The sequence below is a fragment of the Crocodylus porosus genome, unplaced genomic scaffold (assembly GCF_001723895.1).
Source record: "Crocodylus porosus isolate Cpor-Errol unplaced genomic scaffold, CroPor_comp1, whole genome shotgun sequence".
In the NCBI taxonomy this organism is placed as follows: domain Eukaryota; kingdom Metazoa; phylum Chordata; order Crocodylia; family Crocodylidae; genus Crocodylus; species Crocodylus porosus.
Genome location: NW_017728943.1, coordinates 74,684,494 through 74,699,794, shown reverse-complemented (window position 1 = coordinate 74,699,794; position 15,301 = coordinate 74,684,494). Strand labels below are relative to the sequence as shown.

General features: G+C 40.0%; 1 protein-coding gene across 1 annotated transcript in view; it reads left to right on the top strand.

Moving 5' to 3' along the window:
* Nucleotides 1–15,295, top strand: part of CLIP4 (CAP-Gly domain containing linker protein family member 4) — a 52,647-nt gene extending 37,352 nt beyond the window's left edge. The window contains exons 11-17 of the mRNA XM_019548586.1: nt 2,314–2,397; nt 5,152–5,331; nt 5,827–5,961; nt 8,505–8,628; nt 11,379–11,443; nt 12,665–12,737; nt 13,946–15,295. Coding sequence (XP_019404131.1) covers nt 2,314–2,397; nt 5,152–5,331; nt 5,827–5,961; nt 8,505–8,628; nt 11,379–11,443; nt 12,665–12,737; nt 13,946–14,267 — 983 coding nt within the window. The 3' untranslated portion in view covers nt 14,268–15,295. The remainder of the gene's footprint in view (nt 1–2,313; nt 2,398–5,151; nt 5,332–5,826; nt 5,962–8,504; nt 8,629–11,378; nt 11,444–12,664; nt 12,738–13,945) is intronic.
* Nucleotides 15,296–15,301: the final 6 nt, after the last annotated feature.

Sequence of the window (15,301 nt, the reverse complement as noted above, 5' to 3'; positions counted from 1 at the left end):
TGTGTCTGTTCAGTCCTCTCAGAATATTGAGAAACAAGATAACTTGTTAAGGCTGAGCTGGGCTTTATTTGAAAATATTTTGAAAGAAAGGGTAAAGGATTGTTTTTGTCAGAGTCAGTGCATATGTGATAGGTTCATCAAACTCTCTCTTATGACACAGCTGTGCCTAGCTGTCTTTATGAATCCAAACACTTGACATTTGCTTTAGGAAAAAATCAGAGTAGGTTATGCATCATGTACCTAGCAGGGCCCACATGATCAAGCAGTATGTAGTGAGCTGCCATTGTAAGGCATTCTTTGAGCTAAAAGACACATTAAACTTTATATGCTTGGCTGATTCACAGGCTAGAATGGGAGGGAAAAAAGCTACAAATACAGAGATTTTCTTCTCTAACATTTATTGCATTACCAAATTAAATTTCTTAACTAGTAGCATATTGCTTGTGTTACAGACCATGAAAAATAATTAGAACATTTTCAATTATCTTTGATAGACCTCTGTAAAACATCACCTCTATTTTTCAGTATAGATTTAAAAAAAATCTACTTTGATATTTGTACTTGAGAATCATTAGCTTTTCAAATTGTTCATAAGGTTTAATCAATAACAGTAATTTTATTGCCCATTCTGAGGAAAAATCTTTCAGCAGTCATCACTGCTCTTATTGATCTGATATTCTTATGCCTGAAGTATAAAACATCACAGAAGAGAATACAATAGACTAGAATAAATTCACAGACTAGTAACAAATAATTTAACAGCCAGACTAAGTCAATAAATATAGTTAATTAAAAATAAGTAAACTTTGTAGGTGCTTTTCATGAAGGCAGAATTAGCTGGAAAGGTTTGTTTTTGCCTGATAATTGAATAAAATCGCTTATAGGTAGGAAATGGTTTGCCAATGAATCCTAGACTTAAGTAGGAAAATTAGTTCATAAATTAAATTAGTATTATTTTCATTATTTTCAAGAATGAGACATTGCTCTTTACAAATAATAATGTATTATTATTTTTCATAGAGTTTAGTCATATTTATAAAATGTGCATAGGTAGAAACAATGGCGTTAACAATTTGTGGTTACTGTGTTAACAGTGCAAATAGAAAAAAAACTAGTTGAGTGCTAAAACAAATTGGAGGGCTTTGAGATTTTTAGAGGGTTTGTGTGTTTTGTTTTTGTTCACTTGTAGTTTTACATTTATATTAAGCAATGTGAATGACTGTATATCAGACATTTTGGTTATGTGATATAGCTTGACTGCTTTGGGGCATTTTAAAGTGTCAATGCCTTAACATTAATGTTAAATTAGTTTATTACTAAAAGCCACTTTAAAGATATTGTGGCCTTGTATTTCTTGAATCTCAAAATTCTAAGCCCTTTACAGATAGTAAATGAGAATCCTCAGTCTTGTGATTTAGGCCCTGGCAGGTGTTAAAATAGTGGTGCGATTGGGATCCGAGGAAATTTACACCCTGTTACAAGTGTTCAGCCTTAGCATGAGGATGCTCCATGTTCAATTTATGGTGCTATACAAATGAACCACAAAGTTCCACATATTTTGTGGAATATCTTTGTGGCTGGTTTGCCATTTTATGGCACCATAAATTGGCTGAATGTAGAACACTGTTACTATTTATGGTGAAATTAATGTATCAGTCATCCTATAACTATAATCATGAGTCTCTGTACAGGCAGTTGGAAAGAGGGAGTGCAGGAGCAGAGAGAAGTTGTGGCTTGTCAGTGGTCATATAGGAAGGTAACAACAGTCAGGAATAGGACCTTGAAATTCTCATTTTACCAGTTTTGTGTTCAAAATATTAGAGTGCCTATACACGTTCAGGGAGGCTGCTCCAACACACCGTAATTATAGCGCATTGGAGCAGACTCAATTAATTGAATCTGCTGGACTGTGTTAATTACTGTGTTCCAGCAGACTCCAGTGTCACATATCAGCATCCCCATGCTGAAAAATGGCAGTGGAGGTGCTTTAACTAAAGCTCATAGAATGAGCTTTGGTTAAAGTGCCCCCACTGCCATTTTTCAGCGTGGGGACACGGATGCACATGATGCTCTGGGCACTTTTAATTAAAGTTGCTCTTCAGTGCCTTTTGATATTAGTCCTATCTGTAAAGATTACCATAATCAATGTATGTTTTATAACAAGGTGGTTTGAAATAATGGACTATAGATAATTTGATTTGTCTGTACTCTTTATGTACTTGTCTTGACTTTTTGAGTTTTATGGTTTTCTTTGTAAAATTATTGCCAGGACACTTGCATTTATTTTACTTGGGTTTTTGTTTTGCATCTTAGGTTTAGCTGCATTAAAAAAAGATAATTGTTCTGAATCTAACTTTTTGGCTACTGAAGGAATAAAAGCAATGTCTGGGAAAGGAGGTAATTATATTTTATTTAAGAAAAATTCTGGCAAGGGCAAGATTGTTATTCATTCCCTTCATCATGTTCCCTTTTAAGAGGTGCACAGATGTTCCATAAAAATAGTGCACATGGATATCCTTGCATTCTGGTGTCCACCAACCCTTTACACTGTTTCACTTAGAGCAAGAATAATATGGGTATTGGGGTTATTGCCAGAGCAGCATGGTATAGCACAGTGTGGGCCAACCTTGGCAGGCATGCCACAAGTTAGCCCTGTACCCATCCTGAGTGCTACTTCAATCCCCTTCCCAGTTTTTTGCTGTGCTTTCTGCTCCCTGCCGTGAGGTCCCTGCCTGATCTGCTCTGTTTTCTGCTTCCTGCTCTATGTGCCCTGCCTGCTACTACTCTGCTTTCTGCCCTATATGCCACCATGATTCTTGTCCTCTCCTCAGTTTGTTCTTTGCCATGCACGGAGGCTGTGTGCGCTACTTGTGGCATATGTCCCACAGGTTGGCCATCCCTGGTATGGCACATATGTGAATAACAATGAAGACCATCCCTTTGAGCCAGAGATGCTCAACCTCTGGCCCACAAGCCAAATCCAGTCTATGGGGCTCTCCATGGGTCTAGAAATTTGACAGCAAGGCAGCATTAAGCAGTGTTAATTGCTCCCAATGCTGTGGCAATTAACTCTGCCACTGTTTACTTCCACCACACCAACTACCTTCCCCGCCCCCCTCCAAATTTCCAAGCCTGCAGGCTAGATGGTACTGCCCCATGTACCAGATTGTGCTAGTGTACAGGGTAGTTTCATATGTGGATCCAGCAGTCTGGGTTGGCCTTGGCTGGGCTGGCATGTAGGATCACTCGGTGGCCAGATCCAGTGCTCAGGGCAGAATCGGCACCCTGGATTGCACCTATGGACTGACCCCACCCTGGATCCAGCCCACAGACCAATCTTGCCCATGGAATCCAGTCTATGAACCAGCCCCATGCCATCCATATAGTCTGTGGGCCCAGAAGGTTGAGCGCCACTGATCTAAACCTTAAGCTCTGTCTCCAAAAATGCCATCTTGGAGCTTGGGAAGGACCCTTTTTGCCCTATTTGCCTTTGGCTGGTTGTGGGTGCTTTGATAGGAAATTTGGTCTTGTAATGTCCTGTATTTGGTCTTCATTTTTCTGTCTCTTTCAGGGGTTACTTTTGCTTATTGAGAGACAGCAGAAGCCAATTGATTTTGGAACATTTAAGCTCTTGTACTTTCTTTCTCAGTGGCTCTCAATTTTTTTTAGATTCAAGGCACTCCTCGGAAAATGCCAGCTCTTATTTTAATGTATTATTGACTTTACAATACAAGAATGGCTCTAGTATTTTACTAAAGACCACAACAGGTCAGACTGTTTAACACTATGGATTCCTATTTGAAATCTCTGGCTGCATCCAGGTGAGCACGGACATTTGTTTCCCAGGGAAAAGTAGCAGCAGGACACCTTGTGCTGTTGTTACTTGTCCCTGGGGAACACCCATGCCACATGCCCTCTGGCAAGCAACAGATTACTTTGGATGGGGTAGGGGAGGCTGGGGCCAGCAATTGTGCTGGCCCCAGCAGCCTTACCTGGGGTCCTGGGTGCTCCTGTAGCTGGGAGCATGGCTGGCAGCCAGAGTATGGCTCCAGCCAGGCAGGCTCTGGTTTTGGGCGGTGTGCACTGCCCCACTTTATTTTGGCATGGATATTTTTGACCCCAGGATCTTCCAGGGTCACCCCCCACACACACATTGCAAGGCGGCAGTGCAGGGAACTCCTGCATGTGCAGCGTTTAGAACCATAGATGGGTCTGCGGTGCCACACATTGCACATCCATGCTCGTCTGGACACAGCCTCTGGGTCTATCTGTGTTTGCATACCTAACTGCTAAGTGGCACCCTGTGGCACCCTTGAAAGACTCTCAAGGCACCCTGGTTGAGATTCACTGCTGTAAGTACTCCAGTCCATAAGCCTGCGCTCTAGTTTGTGGTAGCTGCAGGTCACAGTTCTTGACTTTTCTTACTACTTTGAAGATTTGGTTGTTAACGTTGATCGTGTTTTCTTCTTGGGAGTATCCCTGTGGGGACCACAGTGCTTTGTAGACATCAACATGTTTAGCCTTGCAACATTTCTGTTAAAGCCAGTTAAGAGAATTATCTCCAACCTCCTAGGTAGGGAAACTGAGACACAGATGCTAAGTATCTTGTTACACACTTGATGTTTGGGCAGAATAGAAAAGAAATAGCTGAAAAGAAGAGAACTATAAAAGAAAAGAGAGATGCTAGAAATAAATCTGATTGGACAGCTTCAACGTCAAGGTTTGCAAATGGAACTAAAAATGATTTATCTCCCATTCTTGTTTTATAGTAAGGATTTTAATATTAATACAGTATCTAACAGCATACAGTAGGCACTAATCCACACACTTCATAACTCACCCACAGAAATGTCACTTTCCCTACTTCTCATCAAAGATTTAATATACTGGATGCCGAGAGTGAGGTGATGAGGTCTTGTATTATAAGCCTTCATTATTTTAACAAATATGCTCTGAACTATTTACCGGTATGTCGTGAAGCATTATAAATAGCTAACACAAGCCTACCATTGCCAAAACAAATGAGTAAAAGCTCACACTGGATATATCTATTTTGTTTCTTGTTTTGCTCCCTTACTGATTTGGTGAATAAATGAGGTTCTTCTGTTTCATACTTGTCTTTTCTTTCTTGTTAGTTAGTCCTTCCCTGATTATTATTTCTGGATAACTTTTTCCATTTACTGCTACTTTCAGCTTTTTCTGGCTCCAGTAGCTCTTCTTCTTCTACTTCTTTAGAGACTAAACATAATCATCTCCCAAAAAGGAGTTCAACCAACAGTAATAAGAAGGCAGCGACTAAAGTAACTTCCATCTCATCTAAAACCAGTACTGGTACTGTCTGCTATGTTTAGTTATAAGGGATATCTTCACAGGCTGGGGATGTGGGGGCAGGTCAGTTATCTGATAGGTCAGATGTTCATAGGGAACATATCTGCCTGTTCTTTAAGTTAAACTATGGTCCCAAGTTGTGAAGGAGGGAGGCACTTGTCAAGTAATTATCCCTAAAGTTTAGGTTGTGTGTGTTACAGTTATTAAAATAACTGAGCAAGATGTTATAATTTTTAATGTCTAACTTTGAGAGTTGAACTGTACTTCAGACTGTGCCTTCAACTTCCAAATATAAACTAAGAGCTTTAAGTCCAGTGTTCCTTAGTCAAACAACTCCCACTGAAGCAAAGGAGTATTTTGTATGGGTTTTGGTTTAGTATAAAGTACAGGTTGGTCAGAGACTATTCCTTTGCGTTGGCTGACGTGTTGCTAAACCCTCCTTTGTTTTCACAATTGCTGGTATGCTAATTTCAGCTCATTTCCCTGTTTTTTAAATAGGATTGAATAACCCTTCTCCAGCCACAAGAAAAAACCCTTTTGATGAAGGAGAAATTCAGCTTGGAGACAGAGTGCTGGTAGTTGGACAGAGAACTGGCACTGTTAGATTCTATGGGACAACAAAGTTTGCACCAGGTATCTTATAAGTTTATCAAATATATTGTAGAATTAGATTAATATGAACAGTGTGGGTGTCTGGACTTCTGACTTTAAAAAAAACATTACAAATCTCTCTCTCTCTGTCCTGTTATGTTAGAATATTTCTTGAAATTGCAGCTGCATGGAGAACGTGGGTATTTAATATATAATGTGTGATTTCCCCTTAACCATTTAGGTAGATGAATTGGAAGAAATATTTTAATACTGAAATATTTGGTTATTGAAATTCTCATAGTTTTTAATATTGTGAGCTCAATGGGGGAGGGGGGAGTGTGCGTGCAATTACACACTCCTTTTCTTCTCTGGGCTTTTATATGCAGCTCTTTGACCATGCTGATATCTTGCAACATGGAAGCTCTACCACAATATATTTATGCTCTTCTCTTTTTAGAAATGCCTTGGTGGCTGGTAAATGATGAAAAAGATTGTTAGTCTAAGTTCATTTATCTCCTGGGACCACTTTTGTATTATTGTTCCCAATAAGAAAGTGCAGATATCTAGAGAATTGACTTGCCGGAAATTACCCCAATTGTGAGAAATAGCTAGGCGTCTTGAAATGGAAGTGGATTGTTCTGAAATGACAGAAACTATAACTTGACCATGCGTCCTTTCCAACTAAATTGCTTTGACACTCCTGTAATTTTTGAGTTCCTTCATATTCCAGACCTCTGCCTAGAACAGAATCATGAAGTTGAGACTGCCCATAGCTAAGGTGTCTGGTATTTTTTCACCACGACTGGTTTAAATGGAAACCTGCTTGATTGACAATTCAAGTAACAGTACTCTGTCTTGACACTTGGTGGCATCGATATTTAAAAAAAGGTTGAAGGTAAAATGTCAAAATGCAGCATCAAAAGGCAGAAGTTGTATTCCTCATTGAAACAAGTACATTTTAAGTAATATTAGATTAGGATGTTAATATAATCTAATCTGTAAATTCTGTGTAATCTATATTACAGTCTAATGGAAACAGCTGAAATGTTTCTTGTCCTCAAATGGGTATGTTCCCGTTTGCAGCTTGTATTTGGTGTTTACATATGCTGAGACACACAAATGAGTATTAGCTCACACTTTAACTTTTTCTGCTAAATACTAAACTGGTTTCTTCCCCCCATCTTGTATTTTTATCTTGAATCTTTTTATATTTTCTGCTAACTTTAAGGGAGAAAATGAAAGGAGTTTCTTTCTGTACTGTAGCAAATGATAAAAAAGTCCTTTTAGAGTTAGCTAAATGATCTTTATCAAAGGGCTCTTTTAATATATTAATTTTTTAGAAGAGAAATTGTGTCTCTTAACTTTGAGAATAAAACTGCCTCTTTTACTGCAAAAAAAAAAAAAAGAGAGGGTGAAATTCTACTCTGGAATAATCACTAATCTTTATGCTTGCAGTAATTTAGCACTGTGTGTTTGGGGAATGGTAGGGGGAACCACTGTTCTGAATTTTCATGTCGGGAAGGTAGCCATTTAAAACCCCCCCACCATAATATAGGCAAAAATGACAGGAACATATCTTCCTGATAGTCTGGCAAAAATCCCTTTTCCTATTGCTTTTGGCCCGCCATTCCTTGCATAACAAATAGGCCTATTGATTTTGGTCGTGTTGTAAGAATGGGCAAAAAGAAACTTTTAAAAATATATTTAGGTGTTTTAACTTAAAAGTTATGGTCCTTGTTTCTTCAGCTGATTAGTATTGCCCTTAAATCCATAGCCTAAGCTCCAAGTGACCTGAATTTAATTTCGAGTCTTTGGGGATGGATAGCATAAGGACTGATAATGGGATATGGAACTTATCACCTTCACATAATTAGCTCACATTTATCACAGGTTGCTAGTGTTCAAACTTATTAACATTTGATGGCTGTTCAGTGATCCGTATGAAATGGGTTGTTGGGCAGTCCTAGTTCTTCATATGTTTGTGTCCACATGAAAAAATTAGGCTTGACATTAGTATGAACAACTATATATTTTAGATGGGGAGAGAGACTTGAATGAGTATTAGCTCACACTTGAATTTTAGTGGAAATCATTTGAGATCAGGTTTAAGGTATGTGGTTGGAGAGCTGAAGAAACTTGAACTGCCAGTAACTCATTCCTAACTGTTTTGTCATCAGAAAACTTCAATTTCTAGCAGCATCGCATTTGCCCAAAAACAATCTTTGAAACTTTTGGGTCTTTTACATTTTATTTAAAATTAACTCCTTTTAAAAATAGGTTTAGATATTTAAAAAGATCAACAGCATCTTTGGGATTATTTTGATCTGTAAACAAAGCATTCATATCTTGAAATTATCTAGGAATTGCTTCTTCTGTATTTGATTATTGACTCAAATCAAAGAGATCCCGTCCAGAAAAAGGAAAATCTTATTTCTTGGTTTGGTGAAAATCCTCTTATTTATAAATTAGGTGAATATGCAACAATAAATACCATGCTTTAACTATTATATACAAAAATGTTACTGCCTTCACAGTTGACCTTTTAAAATTGTTCTTTAAAAATACTCATATTTCATCTTCTTTAGGGTTTTGGTGTGGTATTGAACTGGACAAACCTCATGGCAAGAATGATGGTTCAGTTGGAGGGGTGCAGTACTTTAGCTGCCTCCCTAGATACGGCATATTTGCACCACCATCTCGTGTGCAGAGGCAAGTAATGATGTCATTTTGACATGCAAACAAACATTTTCCCAGTGGAGAGAAATGTGGTAAGAAAATGAGGAGAGGATAGAGTTCTATATAAGTATTAGGGCTATATGAAGTTTTGGGTGCTGATTTGATTTGGAAGAGATTCAGCAGTCAAATCTCCGAATCTTAATTGAATCGTGAGACCAATAAAAAGGTCCAAATCTATTTGGAAAAGATTTGGGCAGCCCCTGCTCGCCACTGCAAGGAGCTGGACTCAGTCTCCGTGCTGGTAAGTAGAGGGTGGGAAGGATGTTTGGAGGAGAGCGCCCCCGCATCCCCTGCCCACTCTCCCAACCCTGTCAATGGCTGCCCAGCCCCAGCATCCTGGCTCCTTAAAAAAATCCAAAAAATGCCCCACACTCACTGGCTGCTGCAGTGGCCGTCAGGACTTCTGGGGGCTCCTGGTAGAGCTCCCCACGCAATGTGGGGCAGTGGGGTTTGCCCCCTGTGGCAGGAAGCCACCTTTGTTTCTCCCCAAAATCTCTGCTTTGGGACAATTTAATTAGGATGGGCCCAGCTGAGGAGACGCACCTTTACTCTATCTCTTCAGGTAACCTGAGCTGGCTATGTTCCTGGGAGAGGGGGGAAACCTGCTCCCTGTGCCTACGTGATTGGTATCAGCTACCTGGGTGAGGGGCATCTACCTGGTGGGCTAGAGTCTGCCTGGCAGGTAGTGATGTATTTCAAATTGGTTGGCCAACAGCCAACAGGTGCTGGCCTCCATTGGACCAGGTGAATGAGGTCACGGGGGCTATATAAGTTAAGACTGCCCAGGAGGAGGGGGCAGCAGCCATGCGGGGGACTCAGACTTAGAGAGGAGCTTGACCATCTGAAACTGGCTCTCTCCCCCATAACTCATGAGCTGGGAATGGCCTGCCTCCAGAGGGAATCTCCAACAGCCTCTGGATGATGCTTGTGAGTAAGCTACTCGAGATCTGGTTAGATATCTAGCTGGCAGTAACTCAGATGTGTGATCAAAAGGCTACCTCAGCCAGACTGTTTGCTCTATGGGATTTCTAAGATATTGCTGTATCTTGTACCCTGTTTTCACCTTACCTCTGTAATGAATAAAGTTCTCCTTTGTGACCAGTGTAGGAGACTTATTGAGGGGTGGGTCTAAATTATGCCTAAGAGGCCCCTTAGGTCTGCGGACTAAGGGAGACTTTCCTTTTTGTCCCCCTGATTTGGGGAGGTGCCCCAAGTACCTGTACTGGGTTGCGTACCCGTAGGACTATTAGGCCTGTGTTTCCCCGAGGACACAGGGCCGAGACAGTCCCTTCTTGGGGTGGTGGCAGCTTACACTACCCCCAGGCTAGCGAGTGTGCTCCAGGAAAGGGGGTCAGCTGGACGCGAGGCACCCCTAGGGAGGCACTTGGAGCCTGGAAGGTGGTCGGGCGCAGGGAGGTGGGTGGCTCAATGCAGGAGCACCCCCTACTGGCCTGCCACACCCTCTACTACCAGTCTCTCAGTAGCCGGTGAGTGTGGTGGTGGGTTTTTTTTGTTTTTAAATGGGGCTGGGAGAGCGGGTGGGGGATGGGGCTTGTTTGATTCAGCTGGTTTGGTGGTGATTGAATCTCTGAATCAGATTTGGCCGAATTGATTCGGGAAAGTGATTCGAATCACCAAATCAAATCACTGTCCCCCAAACCATCCGAATCCGAAGCGAATACTGGCTGCTTTGCACAGGCCTAATAAGCACGTACTCTTCCTGCTGGTGAAGGCTAGGTGTGGTTAGACCAATTTATTGACAGAAACGTTTCAGTACTAATGCAGTGTAAATGGGAAGCATACCCATGCGGCTCTTACAGCAAACTCGCACACTTTTCAAATGTTTGTTTCAGTCCAGCAGTTGGCTTTAGGACCACAGCTAATATAGTAGGTGTTTGTGATTACTCATTAGTAGGGACAGACTTGATATTGGATGTAAAGTTCTAGTGAAAGGACTCTGCATTGGACACCACGTAACTTCATGTAATCTGTAGAATTCTCCTAGCCAATCTACATATAGGAGCCAGAGCTAGGAGCCATGTTGTTGATTTAGAGCCACTAATATTTGGACTTATGGAGGAATATCAGAAACAGCTCTGTCTCTTCACTTGCCTAGTTTTGGTGAGTGGAAGATTGCTTTGTATGTATCAAGTTACAGTTCTCTTCTCCACTTCTCCCTCATCTCACTCTTTTAGCACAGTGAAATTCCACAGTACTGTGCATCACGGAATGGAAGATAAATATTTTCCCACTTCCTTCTGTCTATAAGGCTGCAACACGGAGGAACCAGCACTATATTTGTAACCTTAAATATACATGCAGCACTTTCTCTTACTGTGTGATTGACTTTCATCTTGCACTTCCATTAAGACTTAAACCTTAGTAGTGTTTCTGTGATCATAGAGCTTAGTGTAACTTCCATATTATTGGGTATATACAGGTAGCATTTTATATTAGTAATTGATGAAATTAGTGTATGCAAGCTGAGAGAATTGACTGCTGTGGGAATCTTACTCTGCTTTAACAGACCTGTGCGCAATTAAAATCCATCTGTTTGGAATCAAAATTTAACTTGCGGGATGGGAAGAAACCCAGATCTGCAGTAATCAACAGCACTTTTTCAGTAAACCTTGACACTGATGTCTTTCCAAAATAATTCAGCAATATATTTATTAAAGTTATAGTTCAGTTTGGAAGAGATTTAACACACAGTCTCATTTCAGATTAACAGGTTCCCTAGACTCCCTCACAGAAACTTCCTCAGGTAAAATGAATCAGTCTTTCCCAGGTAAGAAACTCTGTTTATATAGCTTAGTGGTTCTCAGCCTTTTTAGGCATGCCTCCACAGATTTGAGGCACCGTTCTATATTCAGGCACCCCTGAGAAAGTGCTAGCTGTTAGTTGTTTGCACTTTTTTTTTTGTTCACTACAAAAAACAAAAACAAAAATTCTTTATTGCGAAGAACTCAGAAAGACCACAGCAGGCCAGAATGTTTTTAACACTATGGATTCCCATAAGAACTGCCACTTACTGGGTGAGACTATAGGTCCATCTTGCCCTGTGTCACAGTGGCAGAGAGTGGATGCTGAAAGGGAGAATGAACCAGGTATGACTAGGGGTTTTTCCACTGTTCCTCTCCTCCTACTTGCAGACTCCAGTGTTTAAGAATAATATTAAACCTAGAAATTCACAACCGACTAAAACTGAAAATTTGAAAAATTTAATTTCTTCCTCTAATGTTTCTTATGTTCCTTGCTTCTATTAACCAAATGTCTGGTTTTAGAAGGCTCTTAATGGTCTAAAGGTATATCTACCATTTGTAAGTATAGAAAGCAGTGTAGTCCAATGGATATACTGTTCTGGGACTTGGGAGACACACTAGGGCCACTCACTCACCTGCGTGACTTTGGCTGATTTACTTCACCTGTCTTTCTCTTCTATCCCTCCTTTGTCTTGTCTATTTACATTATAAGCTTTTTGGGGCAGGGTCTGTGCCTGCTACCTATTTGTTCAGTGCTTACCATAGTGAGGCCTGGACCTCTGGTGCTAACATAATAGTCTTACTACGAACTGAAAATAAGGGTTTTGCCAAAGCAGCTTACAGACAAGGACAACAGATCAGGAGTTGGAGAAACAATGGCAAGATTGGTGTAGAAATCTGATATGGAACTGCTCCTACTCCAACTCATATTTTCTCAGAGCTATTCAGACTTTTTTTGAGAAATCATTTTTTCCTGAACAGAAATTTTAGAGAAGAGGTGTTTAAAACTTCATTTTTAAATTGACTTAATCTCCTCTTCCCTCTGCTTCTTGAAAATCTGGTTCTAATACACTTTTTCTTGAAAAATATATCCTCCTTTTGATGAACAGCAGTTTGTAGGAGCGAGGGGAAGGAATCTAGTAAATGAGATGGTAACAGTATAAAAGCCTAGTAAATGCAAATTGTATACTCTTGTCAAAAATATTTTAATCAGCTTAATTACCTTATTTATTCATTGTCCCATGTAGGTTTTAAACGAAGTTTGAGTACAACTTCTGCATCTTCTCAAAAGGAAATGAACAGAAGGCACTCCTTTGTCAGGTGAGTATGTGTTTTAAATGCGTATTAGCTGCAAAAGCTGGGCAGCTGAAGTTCACGATGACTGGGAGAATTAAGGTCAGAATTTTATTCTGTTGATGTATATGTGTGATGAGTAAAGATTCCTCTGAAGTTACACATAAACTAAGCCAACAGGATGAGGAAGGCTAACAAACAGTCCTCACTGATTTCTGATGGTGAATGACTGATTAGAGAACTCTCTCTAGAAGAGCTAAACCACTCATGAGCTCTTTCTCAGAACTCATGACACCAAAACAGAAGGGGAGCAAAGTTTTAGTTCTGAAATATCCCAGCTCCTATGACAAACTATAACTTAAACCAGTGGTTCTCAACTGTTTTCGTACCAGGATCCATTTGTAAACATCAGGGGCAGTCCCAATCTGTTGCCTCCCCACCATGTGAGGTAGGGGGCAAGCAGCCCCTTGCAGGCTGGAATGCTGCCAGCCTACAAGGGAAAATCCACTGTTTTCCCTTTTTTCCGTTTTTAAAGTTTGTTCACGACCCTTTCATATATTCTTGTGACCCACTTTTTTGGATCGCAACCTATGGGTTGAGAAATGCTGACTTAAGCTGTGTATCAAATTGGGGGAAGGGGAGTTATTTTTCTTAACATGTGCTAATTCTACTATATCTACTCCCCTTCCCTGAGGCAGTCTTCTAGTTCTTTATTTTTTATTGTAGATTAATAGAGTATGGTTTGAAGGCATCTCATTTTTTTAAAATATGTAACTGGATAGAACAAAATGATTGATTTCATTAACATTTTGTATATAAATACTAGTTATAGATTTTTATCTTGCTGCCCAGATTCTGAATGAAAGCTATTGATCTGCCAGGTGTAGGCCTGAAAACAAACAACTGCTTGTTAGCTCAGTTTATAGGGACACTGAATTGTCATGTTCAAGGTATTTGCCACTGTACAAGTTTATAATGCTGTGTGATATCAGTTATTTGAAAGCAAGTGTAGGTATTAACATCAAGTTAAAGCAGAACTGATTTTCAAATGTTTACTTTATCTGTAAATTAACTTCTTGCATATCTTACTACAGCTGAGGTGGGATCTGAAAGCAATCTGGTCTTTAAAAGGCATTTGAGCTTGTCTTTTAATCTTGTCAGTCGGGAAGATGCATCAAACGAGAGAACTCCCTATGTGCACTTTGTCAGAAGCCTGTTTTTCTCTCCCTAACTAGATCTAAGAGCTCCGTGCTTCGGCGCAGTTGGAGTAACACCACTACAGCTAACACTGAGGGACCGGTGAAGCTACACGAGGGTTCTCAGGTCCTTCTAACCAGCTCTAATGAGATGGGCACTATTAGGTACATTGGTCCTACTGACTTTGCACCAGGGATATGGCTTGGACTTGAACTCAGAAGTGCCAAGGGGAAGAATGATGGATCTGTGGGTGAGAAGCGGTATTTCACTTGCAAGCCAAACCATGGAGTCTTAGTTCGACCTAGTAGAGTAACATATCGTGGGATTAACGGGGCAAAACTTGTGGATGATATTTGCTGACCCTAAATGCATACAATGAGTGAGCCAAGTGCTGATGCAGTGGAATAAAGGGATTAAAGCACTCAAAGAACCCCAAACCTGTCTGCATGGACCGCTGGCTGCTTTTTTTTTTTTTTTAATCTTCAGAGTTAAACCTGCATTTTTGCAATTCATGCCAATATCCTTGGGCTCTAACTAGTCACACCAAGGAGTGGAATTAATGTTTCATTTCATGCATTTGACACCGTCCTTGCTTTGGGAATATATTGGAAAACTGTCTTAGGTCTGAGATGCCATATTTGAATAATATTTAAAGATAAAGGCATATCTGATGCTTGATGAATTACAAAGCTTTAGAGAGCATGTGACTTTTTTCCAACTACTAATGAGCTTGATAATGCTTTATGCACTGCTTTTTTGTGAAAGGAGTTTACTAACAAGTGACATTAGTCTGTTTACTAGACATTTTGTCCATTGCTGCACCAGCTGGTAGCAATAAGCAGGAAAAAAAGAAATTACTTTTTTCCTCAAATTGTCTGTGAAGCAGTTTAGTATTTTATCATTCAGAAAAATTCTACTCTTTGAAAGGGTGTATGAGTTGATGGCAAAAGAAGTTAAATGGAAGAATTTACTGCTACAGTGCTGTGGAACTAAAAATCGCCAGTATACCATGTTTCAGGTTTGTAGTAAAGCACTTTTCATTGTAGGCTTTTGTGAAAAGACAGTAAAAACATGCAAGAAGCACTTTTCAAAATATAATGCACTTTTCTTCTCCCCTCTGGAGAGCTATCCCCCATTTCTGGAAGAATTTCTTTTTTGCTGCAAGCTAACATTTTTAATGAATATGAAACTAAGGTTGGATCATATGTAGTACCTGCATTATAAATATTAAGTCTTTATAGTCTGTGCTGTGCAGAACTTACGTATATATCTGTTTTTAAAGCAAGCTTGTCCCTTTTTATTGGTTTGTACCACTTCCATCAGAACAGGTCCTTTTTTCCTACATTTGCCATTTTTATATTTCTAATTTGCCTCTAAATGTATAAGTGTTGGTT